This window comes from Olea europaea, chromosome 9, assembly GCF_002742605.1.
Source record: "Olea europaea var. sylvestris chromosome 9, O_europaea_v1, whole genome shotgun sequence".
NCBI classification, from domain to species: Eukaryota; Viridiplantae; Streptophyta; class Magnoliopsida; order Lamiales; family Oleaceae; genus Olea; species Olea europaea.
The window spans coordinates 9,413,989-9,433,990 of NC_036245.1; the positions used below are offsets into that span (position 1 = coordinate 9,413,989).

Genomic DNA, 20,002 nt, shown 5'->3' on the forward strand with positions numbered 1-20,002 from the left:
TTTTGGATGAATGAGAAATTGCGGACCAAATATGGAAGAAATGAAGTGTTGTAACTTTTCGAAAGAATACAGACTTTGGCCAAGTGTTGCAACTTTTTTGAAAGGATGCATGTTTTCGCCCACACTACTTCATTTGCAGCCTTTCTACATTTATAAATAGAACCCTATTTGATTTTGTGTACACCAATTGCATTGAGCATTCATTCTCCTCTTGCAATTCTCTACTTTCTAATTCCATAGTATTTTCATGCATTTCCTTAGTAGAGAGGGAATTTTGTTCGAGTTCGCTGGTCGAAATCATTTGGAGTGCTCCTATGGCTTGACGTGATCGTTGTATCTTGGGAGATGATTGTCGAAAAATCGTTAGCACCGATGTGGGGCAAATTCATATTAAGGAAAGAGTTATACTCGCCTCGGCCAATTGCATCACTTACTTCTAATTTTTTTTTTCTGATTTGATTTCTACTTGATTTTAGAAAATGATTAATTCTATTTATATGATTTATGCAAGGTTCAATATGAAGAATCACATATTTTAATTCAAGAATGGAAATTGTCAGATTTGATAATCATTGGTTAGTTTCTCAAACTCCATTTCGGTAAGTAGAAACATTGTTTCGATTTCGTGAATATAAACGATATATTTTTTATGAATATAATATGCACATAATTGGTGTATCCCCCAACATTATTACTTTGTAATTCAGGGCAGTGAATTTATGGGCCAAGATTCTATTCATTCGCATAAGATCCAGCCCTCCCCACCCTCCCGGGGCGTGGGGGAAAAATACGTACTCATTTCGGCCAAGTTGACTTTCACGTGTTGTTTATTTTATGTTTTTACAAGTAAGATTTTGTTTATAATTCTGTTACCTATAAAAATACAGCTTTGGGGTTTTACATCATGTTATGCTTAAATACTGGGAATCTGGGAATTCCAAATTTGTTCTCATTTGTTAATGCATAGGTATACTCATAAACAAATGTGTTTTGGTAGATTTTAGGAAACCTCATTCTTGTTCAGTTCAGTTCTTGGTGAAAAATGGTGAATGCGGGGTTAATTCGAGGGAGCAAGACTTCGAATTCAGTTACTGTGAGCTTTAAATTACCTTATTATACCCACTGGGGGCGGCACCTTCTGGTCTGTGGTTCAGAACCGGTGCTTGGGTCATGGAATGTGCAGAAAGGCCTTCTTTTGAAGCCTGTTCATCGAGGGGATGAACTCATTTGGTCTGGGAGTCTGCCTGTTCCGAATGGATTTGGATGTGAGTACAGTTATTATGTGGTGGATGATGACAGGAATATTCTAAGATGGGAGGGTGGAAGGAAGAGAAAACTGATATTACCTATTGGTGTTCAGGATGGAGAGTCTGTGGAACTTCACGACCTTTGGCAGGTGCTTCTTTTTGCTTACCTCTATATGTCTTTGTGTGTGCGTGCGTGCGTGCGTGCGTGTGTATTGTGTTTTGTTTTGTTTTGTGATTCCTTTAATTACCGCACAGGAGTTCTTTTTGTTTCTGATTGTGGAGATACTATTGAAAACAGAATATTAACTTTAACATAAGGATACTTTATTCTTGAATATGCTCGAGTCAGAGAATGATTTTTTTTTTTTCATGGTAGGATTCTTGAAACTATAAAGAGTAAATTTTGGAGTATTTAATGTGGTTACTGCTCTATAAGAGTCTTGTCAATTAATTGTTTGTCAAAAAGATCAGATAGAAAAAGTTAATTTTGGCCTGAATAATTTTAGAAGTACCAAGGCTTTAAATTCTATTTCATTTTCCCTTCAACAGGAAGTAGGGACAACATTCTGTGGTAGCTATTTTGCTTTTCATTCTACCACTATGCCCTTCAGTTGCAGGCTTGCAGCTAATGACAATTAAATTCATACTCAAATTCTTAAGTTAACACAATCCATTTAGATTATGTCATTATGTTGATCACCTTGTTGCCAGCAATTTGATCTGACTATTGATAAACACCATTGTTTTTATTAGTAGGAAAACCTTGTTCAGAAAGGAAAAAAGGTAGTAAGCATAGATAGAAAGGAATAATTATTCAATGCTTTTCCCCTGTTTAGTCTCCACATTTATTGCTTAAGGTAAGACCTGAGTTATAAAAATTTAACCCCCTCCACACACTGTGGGAAAAAAAAAATAGTTAAAGTGGTCCGAGCTAATAGCTCACAAATAACGTGGCAGAATGGACCACAGAAATGATATGTTCATCCTCTTGCAATCAGATGTTATTTAGAGCATGTATTTCCTGCATTTTTGAATCTTTTACCATATTGATAAAATTCTTTTTTGATTCAAAACTCATGGGGAATGATGATTTGCAATGACAATTAACCCTTGATGCTTAAATTTATCTCTTGTTGGCTGTTATCTTGTTTATCCATAATAAGCTGGTGAATGAGTTTATGTTGTACTCATGCAGACTGGTTCTGATGATCTCCCTTTCAGAAGTGCCTTTAAAAATGCAATCTTCCGTAGTAGTTGGATTTTAGAAGTGGAGAAACCCCTGCACAAAATTCGAAATCAATTGAATCAGGAAGGTAACTTTATTCTTTTAATGTCAAATTATATCCATCTCTCAGATATTGTCGTATTAGAAGTGAGAGCATATTTCAAGACATTTGGAGGCATTTACTTTGTAGACACGTGATAAACAGATTCAGTCATTGAACAGTTCCGAATTTGCTGCCCAAATATTGAAGAAAAAACATCAGTAAGATCTTGTTGACCTTTAGTTGTACATTCAATGTTTGTTGCTCTTTAAGTTCAATTGGATCATGTCACCTTTTACGAATTATGCAGATTTGTCTTATTTGTAGTCCTTTGAAGCTGGGGCAATGGAAGGTTCAGGATAGACTAAAACTCAATTATATTGGTGAATCTATTTGGCAAGCAGAATGTGCGATGCGGAAGGAAGACTTCCCTCTAAAATATCCTAAGGAAGACTTCCCTCTAAAATATCCTTTCTGGTGCATGGTTTTAGGAATAGTGCTAGTTGTTGCTTGATACTTGATTATTCGTTCTCTCTGTATCTGTGAGTATCTGGGTGAAATGGCACCTTAACAACTATTTACATACCGGTATGTTAAATACTGAAACACAGAAAAGTTTTCTATGGAAATGGGTCCAAATCAGGAGCTTTTTGTTGACTTCACAACTAGTCAACCAAAGTGTATTGTCCTTTCAGACGGCTTGATGCAAGTAAGGCATTGTTAGGAATTCGAGTTCTAAATAATTTATTCTTGATTTGAAGTTTGATCCAAAAGGTAGCCCAATATATCAATTTGCCGTCATGAAATGCCATGGAGAGGTGCTGGTGTAGCAATCCCTATGTTCTCTATCAGATCAGACGCTGATCTAGGAGTTGGGAAGTTTCTTGATTTGAAGCTACTAGTAGACTGGGCAGTGCATTCTGGCTTCCATTTTGTTCAGCTCTTGCCAATAAATGATACATCAGTTCACGGAATGTGGTGGGATTCATATCCGTACAGGTAAACAGTTAGGTTTGAGGATGCAAAGTTAAAACATAAAAATATTTGCTTGGCTTATTGTAGTTTCTCTTTTCAATTCTCTATTTAATTTTAGCCATGACGGGTACTAAAGGGTGTATGGATACAAGTTGCATATTGTTTTTCATTTCTCACATCTGATTTTACCATTTATGTCCTGAGGTATTGTCTATTCTTAAATATGTTCATGATGCCACGTTCACATTATATTATTATTATTCCTGAAAAGGAAATTTGGCCTGACGAACATTTGCTCTGACCCTATTGACTTCTCAATGCATTTTGTTCTGTAAATTCTTTCAGGTAATTATTGTCATCTGAATTTTATTAGACTGATAAAGTTTGCTAATTTCCTTTGGCCCATGCCATGTAGCTCGCTTTCAGTATTTGCATTGCATCCATTATACCTAAGAGTCCAGACACTCTCTGGAAATATCACTGATGATATCAAGGTTTGATTTCCTTTCTACTAGATATAGTTAAAATATCAAATATCGTTGGTCTGGCCACGCTAAGTTGCTAACTCAAATTTTTGTCAATCGTACAATGGATTACATTTTGTTTCTCTTAATGATTATGTTCTTCATCTGCAAGAGATACAATATGCCAGAGAATAGCTGGATGGAAAGGTATTCATTGCCTTTCAATCAATTTGGTTTACACTGTTAAACTAAAGTCAATGAAGCGTCACCAACATAACCATCATAACATCTTTGTCATCCATTTTCTTCCATTTCCATACAACCGTGACTTAAATACTTGAAGAAGCACTAGATAGGTGCATACGCCGTTTGTCTTAATTCACACAATTAGGCCCGACAAAGGAGAGTTTCTGATAAAAATGTACGTGTTTTTCCTTATATACTTTCTGGTACATTTTTTTAATCAGTGCTTGGATTATACATTCTGGTTTTTTAACTATAATTATGTTCTCTGTAATAGACTTGGAACTCAATACATTTAATCCATAAACCAGATGTTAAATCGTTGAATATTTGGGTTTTCCGCATTTAAGATTGTAGAATGTTTTGATTATATTGTTGATGCAATGTCATCGTGGTGATGTGGTATCACAGACCAACCACTACGATACTAGTGTTTGAGCCAAGGGTCAACTTAGAGTTGCTAGGTACATGTTCATGATGTCTAATTGAGGTTGTTTGCCAGCTTATCTTGCAATGGTTGGTCAGTGATACCTCACCTTATAAATTGCCCTCTTTACCAAAATTTTAATTTTGGAACCTTGGTTTTAGATATGAGATGTGAGCTTTGGCATGAGTTCCCAAGTCCCCTTCATGTTCTCTTATTTTATTTTATTTTTTCAATGGCCACGTATTTGAAATTCTGTGAAATTGTCTCAAGGAATGGAAAACAAGTAGGAAAACTTATTTTGATCCCAACCTCCATTACATTTTTCCTTTATCCTTGCAGGATGTGGATTATGAGGCCACCATGACGGCAAAACTTTCCATTGCCAAGAAAATTTATTCTCACGAGAAGGAAGCAAAAGTTCAACTTCCTTCAAGAACTTTTATTCAGAGAATCAGGTTATAATATTTTTGCACAAGTATTGATATGGCGATTTCAGAATTTATAATTTTGTTTAGTTGAAGTTTTAAATACAATCTGTATCTGTGAGAAAGAGAAGATCTTACTAGTCAATAAGTTTTATTCCATGTAGTTCTTAATTTCTTAAGCATATTTATTTCGCAGTACCTCTTTTTATTGTCAGGATTGGTTGAGGCCCTATGCGGCCTTCTGTTTTTTACGGGACTTCTTTGAAACATCAGATCACAGCCAGTGGGGTCGATTTTCTCTTTTCTCACAAGATAAGGTATCTGAATTTTTTAATTTCTTGGTCTTTTCTCTCTTATTCTTCTATTTCCCAGCCCAGAGGTACTCATATTTCTCAGGTAAAATTCTAACGGATCAGGAACTTCAATTTGAAAGTCCACATTTTTAACACCAACGTATTAGGTGCTAACAGTTCTCTTTCCACACTTTCAGCTTGAGAAGCTTGTCTCAAAAGATATCTTGCACTATGATATAATTTGCTTTCATTACTATATCCAGTACCATTTGCATATGCAAGTAAGTAAAAATTCTTGTGTGTTGTGTTTACTCATATGTCATGACTCATGACATATGAAATCTTGGTAATCATGTTGATAATGACAGTTATCTGAAGCTTATGAATATGCTAGAAAGAAAGGAGTAGTACTGAAGGGGGATCTGCCCATTGGACTTGACCGAAATAATGTGGATACTTGGGTCTATCCAAATCTGTTTCGCATGATCACCTCTACTGGGGCACCTCCAGACTATTTTGATAAAAAAGGACAAAATTGGGGATTCCCTACTTACAATTGGGAAGAAATGTCCAAAGAAAATAATGCTTGGTGGCATGCTCGTTTAACACAGGTTGATCAGTAACTTGGTGCTGTCTTTTTCTCGTTCTGTTTCAAAAGTTTCCAAATCTTTAGACAATTGTGTAATTCTAAAATAACTTGCATTCTGGTATGATTAACAGATGGCAAAGTACTTCACGGCTTACAGAATTGATCATATATTGGGTTTCTTTAGAATCTGGGAGCTCCCAGATCATGCAATGACTGGTCTTTGTGGAAAATTTCGACCATCTATTTCTCTAAGCCAGGTATGTCATTGTCTTTCTCCTTCGAGTACTCATCTTTTGTTTTTTTACTTTACTTGTCGAGGCTATATGTTTAGCCCAAAATGCACTCATACTCACTTCAGATATAATAAACTAATTGTTACTGTAGGAGGAACTTGAAAGAGATGGAATATGGGACTTCGATCGTTCGAGTCGACCATACATTAAGCAGAGGTTTTTAGAGGTAATGAGTTTTTGCTTACTCTTTTTGTTCTGCATTTTGATTTTCCTCATTTCACTCTCTCGTATAGAAATTTTGAGTCATTGTTTATGTGGCTGCTCATGTTTCAGGAAAAGTTTGGAGCTTCCTGGCCTATAATAGCTTCTAACTTTCTGAATGAGTATCAGAAAGATCATTACGAGGTGATATATGGTTGGGAAGAGACAGATTTTATTTCTATTTCTTGTCTATAACCATGTTTGCTTCGTGATGAGGACATCCGGTCTTTTTTTATTTATTCCTTGTTAAACCTTATTTCATTTTGTGGACTTTATTTTGTTTTGGATTCTTATTGGGCTCATGTCGGTCCAAGCTTAGTCTAGTTAGGGTTTTAGTTTTTATTATTTAAACTTACTTTGCCATGTAGTTTCATTAGTTGACGATTGAATAAAATTATTGGTGGCTTGTGACGAAAGCTTTCTCTCTTCCCCCATTATTATTCTCCTTCTTCTATTGATTATTCATCTTGGTCTTCTTATTCTGCATTTAATACTTCTATTGGTGCTGCATCAAATTTGGTATTAGAACCTAAATTTGGTAATCTCTCATTTCCAATCGAAAAATTTCTTCTTATTTCCTTCCCAAAAATTTGTCGGAACAGCACGAATAAAAAAATTTAGCGTATGAGTAGCAGATCTCATTTTTTTGTTTCAGTTTTCTTCATAGTTGCAAAAAAAAAAAAGGCACGCGTTACTATTCACAATCGGAAAATTCAGTTTTAGTATTAAAAAAAATAAAAATTACAGTTCACACTTAGAAATTTCAGTTTAGGTTTTTTCTGTAATTTCAGTTTTACACACCAAAAAAAAAATAAATAAATAAAAAAAATTCTCGTTTGCTGCTATTTCTTCTATACAATTGTAGTGTTGTTTCACAAATTCCAACCCTAACATTTAATCCTACTAACACACGGCCCAATTTCGTTTAGCTCAATTAACCCAGCCTACTCTCTACGACGCAGGCCTACTCCATAAACACTAACCCCAGCTGGCCCAGTCCCAAATATCTGACCAAGCTCAACTATAACCAACCTATTAATATTAAATATTCCCACAGTTTCATCCGATTCCTCTATCACAACCATTCTCTTACCGCTGCCGCCTCTAATCACCACCACGCCACCACTTCATTATCTATTGTACTCAGGCATCCAACGCACTATCGCTTCAGGGCCACATGCCACCACCACCAACCCAAGATCATACACTTCCACCACAGTTACCGCACTCATATATTTTCTCGTCCATCTCAATAATCTAAAAACCACAATCACCATGCTCAGTTTTACGTTCACACCAGAACCAGCACAAGTTACAGTCAATATGGGCTAAAACCATTGGACACGAAGAGAATAAAAAAAGCATAGTTGGGGCTCATAAGTCAGCAATTCAGATCAATCGGCATATAGATAGTCATCACCAAACTACGGGGAGTCCTTGAACCCTTTTTATTATTGGTTTATATTGGTTCTTCATCTTAAAGTCGCATCATTTACATTATTTGTGTTGCTGTTATTTGATAATTGTGGTCTTAAGACCTACTCGGAATAAATGAATGGATTGACCCCATTGTTCTCGATTCCCCACGTGATTAGACTTGTCATTTGTACTGTTACTTTTATTTTATTTGCATCAGCATTATTAGCTTGCCAAGTTCGGACTTACGTAATCCCATTTTTAAGTTAATCAAAAAAAAAATAAAAAAAATAAAAAAAGAAAAAAAATATTCAAATTGCTATTTTCCCTGTTGGCACTCGTTAGTTGTTGATATTACTAGTGCACGTCACTTAGCTAGTGTTACTTTGTATGCAGTTGCGTAGTGGTCGCGTTCCTATCTCTAGTTCTAGTATCCTTGCCATGGACCTATCCCAAATTGAGGCTCTCACCCGACAGTTGGCACAATTACAAAATCAATTAGCGGCTGTTCAAACTGAGTTAGCTGCTACTCGTGAGGAGAATCGAGCCCTTGCCGCTAGATTGAACATCCTTGATCCAACCCCGTATTTGACTAAAGCTGAAAACTCTGAAACTTCCATTAATAGACCTCACCATCGTCCACAAGGTGGTCGACACCATATCAGACATGATCGTAGGGATGGAAATCAAGCTCGTGGACAAGAGCGGGAACATCACTGTCATGGGACACAGTCTCCCCCTCGTCACGAGGAGCATTTCTTTCGAAACATTAAGTTAGATGCCCATACATTTGATGGTTGTCTAGATCCTAGTGTATTCAATCAATGAGTTAGAGATATGGATCGTTTCTTCGCTTTGTATGGGATCCCGGAAGATCAGAGAGTGCAATTTGCTAGTTTGAAATTAACTGGCACTGCTCAACTCTTTTGGGGAAGTGTTAAGGATCTCTTGGAGAGACGTCATGCTCTCCCTGTTGGGAGCTGGGATGAAATGAGCATCGCCTTCAAAAAAAGTATTTACCTCAATCTTACAGGGGTAACTTGTTGGATCAATGGAATGCACTTACGCATGGCAATCAACCTATGACCTAATAAGTTGCTCAGTTTGATGAGTTTCGAATGAGATGTCAGGTCGTTGAGGATGAGGTTATGACCTTGAGTAGGTTTAGGCAAGTCTTAAGTATGATCTTAGACCTGAGCTTGTCCTTAGAGGCGTCACCACTCTTGACCAAGCCTACTCCTTCGTTCGGGATTACGAGTTAGTGACTAGGACGCCATATAGAACTTAGAGTGACACCTACATTGCAACCTCTTCTGCATCCACTCCATTCCCTAAGTCTATTATAGGGCCTCTTCCTTCTAATGCTACACCTGCATCGGATAGTAAAGGTAAAGGTTCTGAGGTTTCAAGGGTGTCCTCTTGTTTGCAATGCTTCAACTGTAAGGGTTTTGGTCATATTTCCTCCAAGTGTCCTAGCCGAGTACTAGTTATGGAAGAACATGAAGGTATAGTTGACGAACCATTAGAGGACCAGGTTTATGAACCTAAATTGGAAGAGTTTGATGACTTGGAGGGTAATGAAGATATTTTTTTAGGTTGTATTCAGACCAGTCCTCTTGTCCCATATACGCCTAGAGTCGGTGTCGTCCGTTGCACTCTTACCCAGCCCAAGGATGCCGATGATCGACGCTTTCATGCCATCTTCCACACTTACATCAAGATCAATAATAAGGGTTGTAAAGTTATTGTGGATAGTGGCAGCTACATTAATGCAGTTTCGATGGCTAATGTATCCCGTCTTGGGTTAAAGCCAGTTCCTCACCCTTAGTCGTATAGCGTCTCTTAGGTTGATACCTCTTCTATAGCTGTCAAGGAGCGTTGTCTAGTCCCTATCTAGTTCCTCGAGTACAAGGACCATATATGTTGTGACGTCATTTTGATGGATGTTGGACATATCATTTTGGGACGACCTGTGTTATTTGACCTAGATGTAACCATCTATGGTTGATCCAATTCCTGCTCTTTCGTGTTTTACAGAAAGAAGATTCACCTTAACCCACTACCCCAAAACCTACATTAGCCCTTTGGAGTTTGAATGCTCACTTGTTCGTGACTTAGTGGTGTTCGTTGTTATCGTTATGGAGGTTCCATTGAACTCCGCAATAGAGAGCCCTACTGAAGTTCCCTCATTTCTTCAAGAGTTTCGGGATATATTCCCAGAGGACCTACCTGACGAATTACCTCCCATGCAGGACATTCAGCATGCCATAGATTTTATCCTGGGGGAATCCTTTCCAAATTTGCCTCATTATAGGATGAATCCTACCGAGCACGCTGAACTCTAGAGGCAAGGAGATGAACTCCTTCATAAGGGGCTCATTCGTGAGAGTTTAAGCCCTTGTGTAGTTCTCGCCCTGTTGACCCCTAAGAAGGATGGTTCTTGGAGAATGTGTATGGATAATCATGCCATCAATAGGATCACGATGAAGTATCGTTTTTCCATTCCTAGACTTAACGATATGCTAGATATGATGGTTGGTGCTACAATCTTTTTGAAAATTGATTTGAAGAGTGGATGCCATCAGATTAGAATCCGCCAGGTGATGAGTGGAAGCCTGCCTTTAAAACGAAAGACGGTCTTTATGAATGGCTGGTCATGCCTTTTGGGTTAAGCAACGTGCCGAGTACCTTCATGCAGGTAATGATACAAATTCTTCGACCTTTCATGAGTAAGTTTCTTGTTGTCTACTTTGATGATATTCTCATCTATAGTAAGACTAAGGAGCAACATCGTGACCATCTCACACAAGTTTGTTCTACCCTACGTGCAACTAATCTGTATGCTAACGTTAAGAAATGCTCTTTCTTCACCGATACAGTCGTTTTCCTAGGATTCATTGTCTCTTCGACTGGGGTATCTGCTGACACTGCCAAGATTCAAGCGATTCTTGACTGGCCTGAACCTAAGACTATTCATGACGTCAGGAGTTTTCACGATTTAGCTACATTTTACCATCGCTTTATCAAGGGGTTTAGCACCATTATGGCATCTATTACGGAGTGCATGAAAAAATGGGAGTTTCATTGGATATAAGAAACGGCTATGGCCTTTAAGTTGGTTAAAAAGTGAATGACAGAGGCTCTTATCATGCATTTTCCCGATTTTTTCAAAGTTTTTGAGGTTGAGTGTGATGCTTCCCGGGTAGGTATAGGAGGAGTCTTGAGTTAGGATCATCACCCTGTTGCTTACTTCAGTGAGAAGTTAAATAGGCCAAACAAAGGTACTTAACTTATGATAAGGAATTGTATGTGATTTTCCAGGTTTTGTGGTATTGGCGCCACTATTTGTTGCCCCACGAATTTGTTCTTTATTCTGACCACGAGGTCCTTCGTTACCTCAACTCCCAGAAAAGATTGAGCTCTAGGCATGGTCGTTGGATTAAATATTTGCAAGTCTATTCGTTCGTTTTGAAACACAAGAAGGGTGTGGAGAACCAAGCAGCTGATGCTTTAAGTCGTCGTGTCTCCCTTTTGTCGATCATGAGCGTTAAGGTCATTGGTTTTGAAAGGCTTAAGGAGGATTACGAGGCGTGTCTGGATTTTAGGGATATCTCTCTTGATTTGCAAGGTGGACAATCAGGCACCACAGATGGCTTTCGACTTGAGGAGGGTTACCTCTTTAGAGCCAATAAATTGTGCATCTCTCGAACTTCAGTTCGGGATTTCATAGTGTGGGAAATTCATGCGGGAGGTTTAGCCGGTTACTTTGGGCGTGATAAGACTATAAAGGAGGTTGAACGCCAATTCCATTGGCCTAGTTTGAAGAAAGATGTGGCTAAAATCGTTAGTATATGTAACACTTGTCAATTGGCCAAACAAAAGAGGCAAAACACAGGCCTATACACTCTTCTTCCCGTCCCTAATTTTCCTTGGTAAGATGTTAGTATGGATTTTGTGTTAGGACTTCCTTGCACCCCAAAGAAACATGATTTTATTTTTTTGGTTGTCGATCGTTTCTTGAAAGTGGCTCATTTTATCCCTTGTAGTAAGATCTCAGATACGTCCAAGGTTGCCATGTTATTCTTTAATGAGATTGTCAAATTGTATGGGCTTTCTAAGACCATTGCGTCAGATAGGGATATTCGTTTTACTAGCCATTTTTGGAAAACTTTGTAGCAAAAGATGGGTACCAAATTGAAATTTTCTATGGCCTACCACCCTCAAATTGACTGTCAAACTGAAGTAGTTAATTGTAGTCTTGGTAATTTGCTACGATGTCTGGTCCGAAAAAATCTTCGAAATTGGGATTTGATTTTTCTTATAGCTAAAATTACGTATAACAGTTCCATAAATTGTTCACTAGGTATGAGTCCATTTGAAGCCATTCATGGGTATAAGCATATGAAGCCATTAGATCTCATTCCTATGCCTCCACAAGCTAGAGTGTCAGTGTCAGCTGAAACATTTGCACAACATCTTCATGATTTACATATTGAGATTAATAAACAATTTGAAGCCAGTAATGCAAAATATAAACTCCAATACGATTTGCATAAATGAGGTGTTGAGTTTAACATTGGGGATTATGTTATGGTCCGCATTAGGCCAGAGCGGCGTTTGCATAGACCCACCTCCAAATTGCAAGCCCATAGTGCTGATCCTTTTAAAATTTTAAAGCAAGTTGGTCAAATGCACATGTTGTTAACATTCCAACCCACCTTGGTTGCCACTCTATTTTCAATGTTGAGGACTTAGTTGCTTATAAAGGTTATTCCATTTCTTCAGATGATCCTCTGTTACATCCTTTTATGGACCTTGATCCTGATTCTTTGGCCACTTCTAACCCACTACTAGCTCTCATAGGATACAAAGATAAAATTGATGCTATTTTAGATGAAAAAACTGTGTTAACTAATAATGGAGATGTTCATCGTTTCCTTGCTCGTTGGGTTGATTGACCAGATTTTGATTGGACATGGATCTAGAGAGACACTACAGCAATTGGATCCAGATTTATTGGAGCTTTATTGGAGTCAACAGAATCTTCCTTGGCCCAGATTGCCTCCTATCCACTCGGGGGGAGTTGGTGAGAACACCAAATTCAAGCTTCTACTGACACATTTCTACAAACGTTGGAAGAAGGTTGCCCAATCACTCAGCTTATGGTTGGGAGATTGACTACAGCCTAGTGATCTATCAACTCGACGGGGTCGAGTTTTCTCCCAGCCCGGGAGAGTTGATGAGGACATCCGGTCTCTTTTTATTTATTCCTAGTTGAACATTATTTCATTTTGTGGACTTTATTTTGTTTTGGATTCTTATTGGGCTCATGTCGGTCCATGCACAGTCTAGTTAGGGTTTTGGTTTTTATTATTTAAACTTATTTTGTCATGTAATTTCATTAGTTGATGATTGAATAAAATTATTGGTGGCTTGTGGCGAAATCTTTCTCTCTTCCCCCATTATTATTCTCCTTCTTCTATTGATTCTTCTTCTTGGTCTTCTCATTCTGCATATAATACTTCTATTGGTGCTCCATCACTTCGGATGAATGAATCAAGTTTCACAGTACTCGCCATAAAGAAAAAAAAATTAATTCGACAATCTCTTATAAAATGCATACAATGGCCTTCTGTAGGAGCTTAATCATTATTTCACATGTTGCCCAGTACATAAAGTGTTCTGTATATATTATTAAATGTTTCTGTAGAATTGGGTCAAGAATCTAAAGGTTTCCTCATGGATGTTTCAATACAAGTGTCTAGCCACAATGGCTCAATTTCTGAATTACTTGCAAAACTGTTTAAATAGACCTTTTCATTTTATGATGAGTGTTATCTTCTTTCCGCGTCAGATTTTATCTAGACACCCATACATGCCAAGTCTGTACAAAAACGAAAATTCTAGTTTAGGTGCAAATCAAGTTTAGATCATGATCAAAATTTTCCTTCTGCATAGTCAAAAGAGAAAGAAGAAGCACTTTGACTATTAAGCTATTCACTCACTTTATGATATCTATCTAGTTTAAGGAGGACTGCAATACTGAAAAGAAAATAGCGTCCAAGCTGGAGGCATGCATAGAAATTTCCATGTTAGAGAGTGAAGCAAAGCTTCGGAGCAACCTCTTTGATCTTGGAAAGGCAAGTATAAATCTAGGAAGATTCTTTCAGTTATCAATGTTGTTTGTGTTTGCTTTCACCATCTTCATCTTGGCCGACGTGATTGTATGCAATCGGGTTTTTTACCTACATAAAATTAATACAAAAAATTATGGAATCTCCATTAGTCTATACCCATGGCATCGGCAATTTTTTTTTCTTTCTTTCGTTTTTCTTTATAAATATATGAGTACCCTATTGTCATTATGCTTCAGCTATTTTTTCCTGTGGCAGAATATAGTCCTCATCAGAGATCCAGAAGATTCAAAAAGTTTTTACCCTCGTTTCAATCTTGAGGACACCTCAAGCTTCAGTGATTTAGATAAGCACAGGTACCTTAAGTTATTCATTTTTTTTTTTTTTTTTTTTTTGATATCAAAATTGGTCCATTTTGTTAGAGATAAATTGTGGCGACATGCATTAAGTCTATTATGGTGAAGATTATTTTTTTTTTTTTTTTGATATCAAAATTGGTCCATTTTGTTAGAGATAAATTGTGGCGACATGCATTAAGTCTATTATGGTGAAGATTATTTTTTTTTTTTTTTTGATATCAAAATTGGTCCATTTTGTTAGAGATAAATTGTGGCGACATGCATTAAGTCTATTATGGTGAAGATTATTTTTTTTTTTTTTTTGATATCAAAATTGGTCCATTTTGTTAGAGATAAATTGTGGCGACATGCATTAAGTCTATTATGGTGAAGATTATTTTTTTTTTTTTTTTGATATCAAAATTGGTCCATTTTGTTAGAGATAAATTGTGGCGACATGCATTAAGTCTATTATGGTGAAGATTATTTTTTTTTTTTTTTTTGATATCAAAATTGGTCCATTTTGTTAGAGATAAATTGTGGCGACATGCATTAAGTCTATTATGGTGAAGATTATTATTATTTTTTTCCTTTTCTTCCCATCTTATCTCTTCTTCTCTATGGAAAAGATCAACTTTGGCCATCCAATATCTGTAGAATGTGCCATTTATCATTGCTGCCCAATGATGCAGCAAAAATGTTCTGAAGAGACTATGTTATGATTCCTACTTCCATCGGCAAGAGACTCTGTGGTGTCAAAATGCTTTAAAGACATTACCTGTTCTCTTGTACTCCTAAGATATGCTGGCTCGTGGAGAAGACTTCGGGGTGATTCCTTCATGTGTTCATCTTATACGACTTACTACTGTTTTCCATTACATTCATGCTAGTGATAATTTCAAGTGGATTTATAAGGTTGTTTCATTATGGGGTGACACAGGTCATGCAAGAGCTTGGTTTAATTGGATTACGCATTCAACGTATGCCAAATGAACCTGATCTGGAATTTGATATTCCTTCTCAGTATAGTTATATGACGGTAAGAGATTTATTCTAATTTGTTTCGATTTATGTCATCTTTGGGTTTTTCTATCTTATTTAATTAAGTACCTTCCACTCAAAAATCTTGGAAATTAAATTGCGAGGAGCATAGTTGATAAAACAAAAGGCCCATAATCAAATTATCATCCTTAATATGTTTTAGGCATGTGCTCTATCATGTCACGACTGTTCCACCCTGCGTGCTTGGTGGGAAGAAGATGAAGAGAGAACACGTAGATATTTCAAAAACGTGGTAAGAAGTGATTTATTGCCAAGATTGTGTACTTCATTTTGCAGCAGCACTTTGAATCTCCATCAATGTGGGCAATTTTTCCACTTCAGGTACTTGAATACACGAAGAGTGCTTTTGCAGTTGTCAAACAAATATTGGCCCAGAGCATGTTTGGCTAAGCTTAAAAAGCTCATAAGTAAAATTTCTCAAATAAATAAATTATTTTTTGGTTAAAGCAGGAAGTAACTTTTTTACTTATAAGAAAATCACAAATTATCTAAGATGTTTGGAAACATAAAAGAAATTGGTACTTCTTTTTGAGCTTAGATAAACATACAGTTGGTTTTATCGTTGAAGCACATTATATATTTTTTCATCAATATGCTTATTTAGTGTCCTACTTATTTTAAATGACTTGTCACTGTTTTGTGTGATAAACAAGATTTGCTAGCACTGAAAGAGGAATACATGGCACGTCTTGCAGCAGAGGAGAGGATCAATGACCCAACAAATCCGAAACACTTGGCGATATCGTATGTGCATAATCCTTTTTCATACTGTTTATTAACTATATGTTGCATGCTTGTATTTGTTTCCTATTTTAAAGATATGATTTTCGTTTAATTAGTTTTTCCTTTGTTAATGGCGGCTTCCCTATTACTTAGGGGTACATGTGACTTTGGAGTCTTTGCTGAAGGATAAAGATCTTTTCACAGAAATTAAAGATCTAGCTTGTGGAAGTGGAAGATCGTACCCATCTTTAGACGAAGTTGAATTGCATTCGATTAAAGCAAGAATTGATCTGGAGAAGCAGCCCATTGTCAATGGGAAACAGAAAGTTCTCGTAGTAAATTAGCGAAATGGGATCCTGACGAATAACAATGGGGTGTTTCACTGGTTAGATTTCCTCAGGTAGAAAGAAGTAATTTGATAGAATTACAAGATTCATACTATTAGTCTCTTAAAGTTCTTACTTCCTTAATGTTACAAGTTCCATATCTTTGTTGTCTTGTAATAAGATCACTCTCAAAAGTTGAAGTCATTTTATTTCCACATCCAGAAAAACATATAGTAATACATACTGTTGATGTTAGTAAATATGTGGCACCTTTCAACTCAACTAAAAACTAAAAGTTGAGGGAACGATGAGGTCGGATCCCGGACTATGTCTGAACTCAAAAGGAGGTATGCATGCGTAAAAATTTGATACTCTATCTTCCTCAGAAATTGTTCCCCCTCCCTCTAATATAGGGAAATAAACTACAAATAATGTCCGCCTTAATGATTTCTAGCTACAATAGGCGACATTGATCCATGTTCTACTTATCACATTAATGATTTTTGATTGGTGGATCTTGGTGATGATGGTGGCGTGATGATTACCTATGTCTTAGTTTGTCGATTACACTTAACTTTCTTCATATTGGCTGTTTTGGACGGTTGGAGGATATATTATTTGCCCTTAATTGTTGGTGGGTAACTCATCCCCCCGCGGTGGAAGTGACATACCTTAAATCTTTAATCCGATGTCAGAGGTCGGAGGCTAACGCCCAATGGTTGCCCTCAGATCTTTATTGGGGTAAAACAGTAGCATATATCTGTTGCATTTGACCTCTACATATTGATCTGGTGAGGGACAACTATTGAGCAACTCCTTACCATTTGCCATGTAATGGTCATTTGGTGATTCTGTTGGGCCAGAAAGTGGGACATTATTGATGTAATATTCATCATTTCATTTTTGTGTTCATTGTTTAGTTTGCAAAATTATTGTGACGTTGATGTCAAAACTGAAATTTCTTGTACACTACTTTCTAAGTGTGTGATTAATACACATTCAAGATTGGATGTAGCTAAGATTAGACCTCACAACTGAATTTTTTTATGAACTTCTGTGTGTGCCGTATATCTACACTTTAAGATCGGATCTAGCTAAAGCTAGACTTCAAAACTGATATCCTTTGTGGGTTTCTCTCTAGGAAAAGTTTTGGTGTACATAATTTATGTATATAGGGATGTCCATACTCCTTACATGGGGTGGGAGTGGTCACAACCCTTCTCTCCATATGTTCAGCACTTCCCACTTGAGGTTGGATATAGCTAAGGTTATAATTCAGAACTGATATCTTTTGTAAGTTCTCTCTAAGTGTGCAACACGCACATTTGAGATCGAATTTAGTTAAGATTAGACCTCATAACTAAAATTCTTTACAAATTATTCTCGAATTGTGTAGCACATGCACACTTAAATCAGAACCAAGGAAGGTTATATCTCCAAATTGAAATTGTTTATGGAATTATCTTTATGGGTGCATCACATGCATAATTAAGGTATGATTTAAATAAGGTTTGACCTCGTAATTGAACTTCTTTGTGAATTTCTCTTCAAGCGTGCAGTAGATTTATACTTGAGATAGGATCTGGCAAAAGCTGGATCTAAAAACTGAAATCCTTTATAGATTTCTCTCAAGTGTACAACGCATGCACACTTGAGGTCGAATCTAGCTAAGATTAGACATCAGAATTGAAATCCTTTGTAAATTTCTCTCCGACTGTGCAGAATATGAACACTTGGGGTTTGGAGCTAGCTTAGGCTAGACTTCAAAACCAAAAATCCTTGATAGATTTCTTTTCATGTGTGTAGAAAATGCACACTTGAGGTTAGATCTAGTTAAGGCTAGACCATAAAACTTATCCTTAGCGAATTTCTCTCTATACATGTACACATTTTTGTTTCCTTTTTGTGCGTTACCTTATCTTCCAGAGTGGAGGTGCTTTTGAGTTCTTTCACGACTTCTCTGGTGTCTAGCTTTGCTAATGCATTGACCCTCCAAAATTTGGTCATTGCTTGAAGACATAAGATTGCTGCAATTATGTGGCATCGTCAGAGATCTTTTCCAGCTAAACTACTTCCTTATTGAACAAGTTGAGGTAGCTATGGAGATTTTCTGTACGTCTATGCTTGATGCTAACCAGGCACTCCTTAAGGATAGTCTGAGCTCAGATGCCCTTGAATTGAGATATGAAGGCAATTGCTAGGTTGTTCATGACTCCTTATGAACCTATTTTGTAGCTTTTTAGATCACCTGTGAACTCGTTCTTCAAATGTTAGAGCAAAAGCTCTATACATGATTACATCATTGGTGTCTTGGAGCTCCATCCAAGCAGTATATTTGTCTATCCGACCTATTGTTATTGCTAATGTATCATTTTATTTGGAGCATTTTGAGCTTTCCCAATAGCTACTTGGATAAGATGTATTTAGTTTGCAATATATTCCTCTGCCATGTCTTTTTCTTCATCTCCAGGCCAACTGTGCACTTTTCATTTTTTCTAGTTTACCATAAGCAGCAGACGCGATATGATGTGGAGAGATGGGCCTGCGATTCAGATGTTTTCTCCTTTATTTCTCTAGGTTGATTGGCTATGCTTAAGTAGTCGAGGACACTTCCTTCTTGCTTGGGGGTCTACCTTTTGGGTGTAGGAGCTTGCCTTATTTTATTTGTTGTGCTTATAGTGGGTTTGTTTTTAGGAAAGTGCAACGGCCTCTTCACAGGGGACAACTTCCTTAGTGATGAATCGAAGATTCTACCTCAATTTCTGCAGCCCAAAAGGTGGTGGTCTGATATAGCTCAATCAGGTTTTTGATTGTCGGCATCTGCGGAGGCAGAATATAGAGCTATGGCAAGCATTTGTTGTGAAGTAACATGGTTAAGATACTGCTAGAGAATTCTAGCTAGAGCTTTAACATCAATTAGCTCAACAAAATGCTCTGTAAGTATATGTAGTAAAGTAGGCTATCAGCACTTTGATACAAAATCAGGATGCTGAAAGGGTTTATTTTTCAAAATATAAAACGCTTATTGACGAGTTAATGAATTACGGCCCAATACCCAATTGTACATGTGGAGGACTTGGCACTGTTGTTAACAACCAGCAAAGGGATTGGGTTATTAGATTCCTTATGGGTCTTAATGAATCCTATAAAGATATCGAGGCTCAGATCCTATTCATTAAACCATTTCTTGGACTCAATGAAGTCTACTCAATCATACAACAAAAGGAAAAGATAAGACAGATCTCGGTGGATTATTCTACCAATGAATCTGTGGCAATGATGGTTAAAGGAGCTCAAAGTTAGACTCAAGATACTGCTCAACGAACTACTAAGTACTTTTGTACTCATTGTAAAATTGCAGGCCACTCACTTGAAAGATGTTTTAAAGTAAATCCCAACAAATCAAAATGCACTTACTACCATCTTCCTGATAACAACATAGAGAAATGCTTCAAAATTCATTGGTGCCCTTAGGGCATAAACTCTACAGTAAGAACAAGTACTCTAGTCCTTCTGCTAATCAAGTCACTACCATGCTTGTTCAAGAGAAAGTGCACGTTGAAGTCCCTGCAATGCCGTCT

At 37.1% G+C, this 20,002-nt stretch overlaps 1 protein-coding gene and 1 pseudogene across 1 annotated transcript; both read left to right on the forward strand.

Moving 5' to 3' along the window:
• Positions 1 to 831: 831 nt before the first annotated feature.
• LOC111399919 (4-alpha-glucanotransferase DPE2-like) lies at positions 832 to 3,026 on the forward strand. Its single transcript, XM_023027402.1, has 4 exons — positions 832 to 1,396; positions 2,443 to 2,560; positions 2,678 to 2,733; positions 2,823 to 3,026. The coding sequence occupies exons 1-4, from the start codon at positions 1,043 to 1,045 to the stop codon at positions 3,024 to 3,026; spliced, it is 732 nt and encodes a 243-aa protein (XP_022883170.1). The 5' UTR covers positions 832 to 1,042.
• A 107-nt stretch (positions 3,027 to 3,133) lies between these two features.
• Positions 3,134 to 16,739, forward strand: LOC111399600 (annotated as a pseudogene).
• The last annotated feature ends 3,263 nt before the right edge of the window (positions 16,740 to 20,002 follow it).

Bases quoted from the DNA above. Each gene is read 5' to 3' on its own strand.
- LOC111399919 (XM_023027402.1), top strand. From the start codon at position 1,043: ATGGTGAATGCGGGGTTAATTCGAGGGAGCAAGACTTCGAATTCAGTT. The intron at 1,397-2,442 runs GTGCTTCTTTTT...GTACTCATGCAG, and splicing joins AACTTCACGACCTTTGGCAG to ACTGGTTCTGATGATCTCCC. The intron at 2,561-2,677 runs GTAACTTTATTC...CGTGATAAACAG, and splicing joins AAATCAATTGAATCAGGAAG to ATTCAGTCATTGAACAGTTC.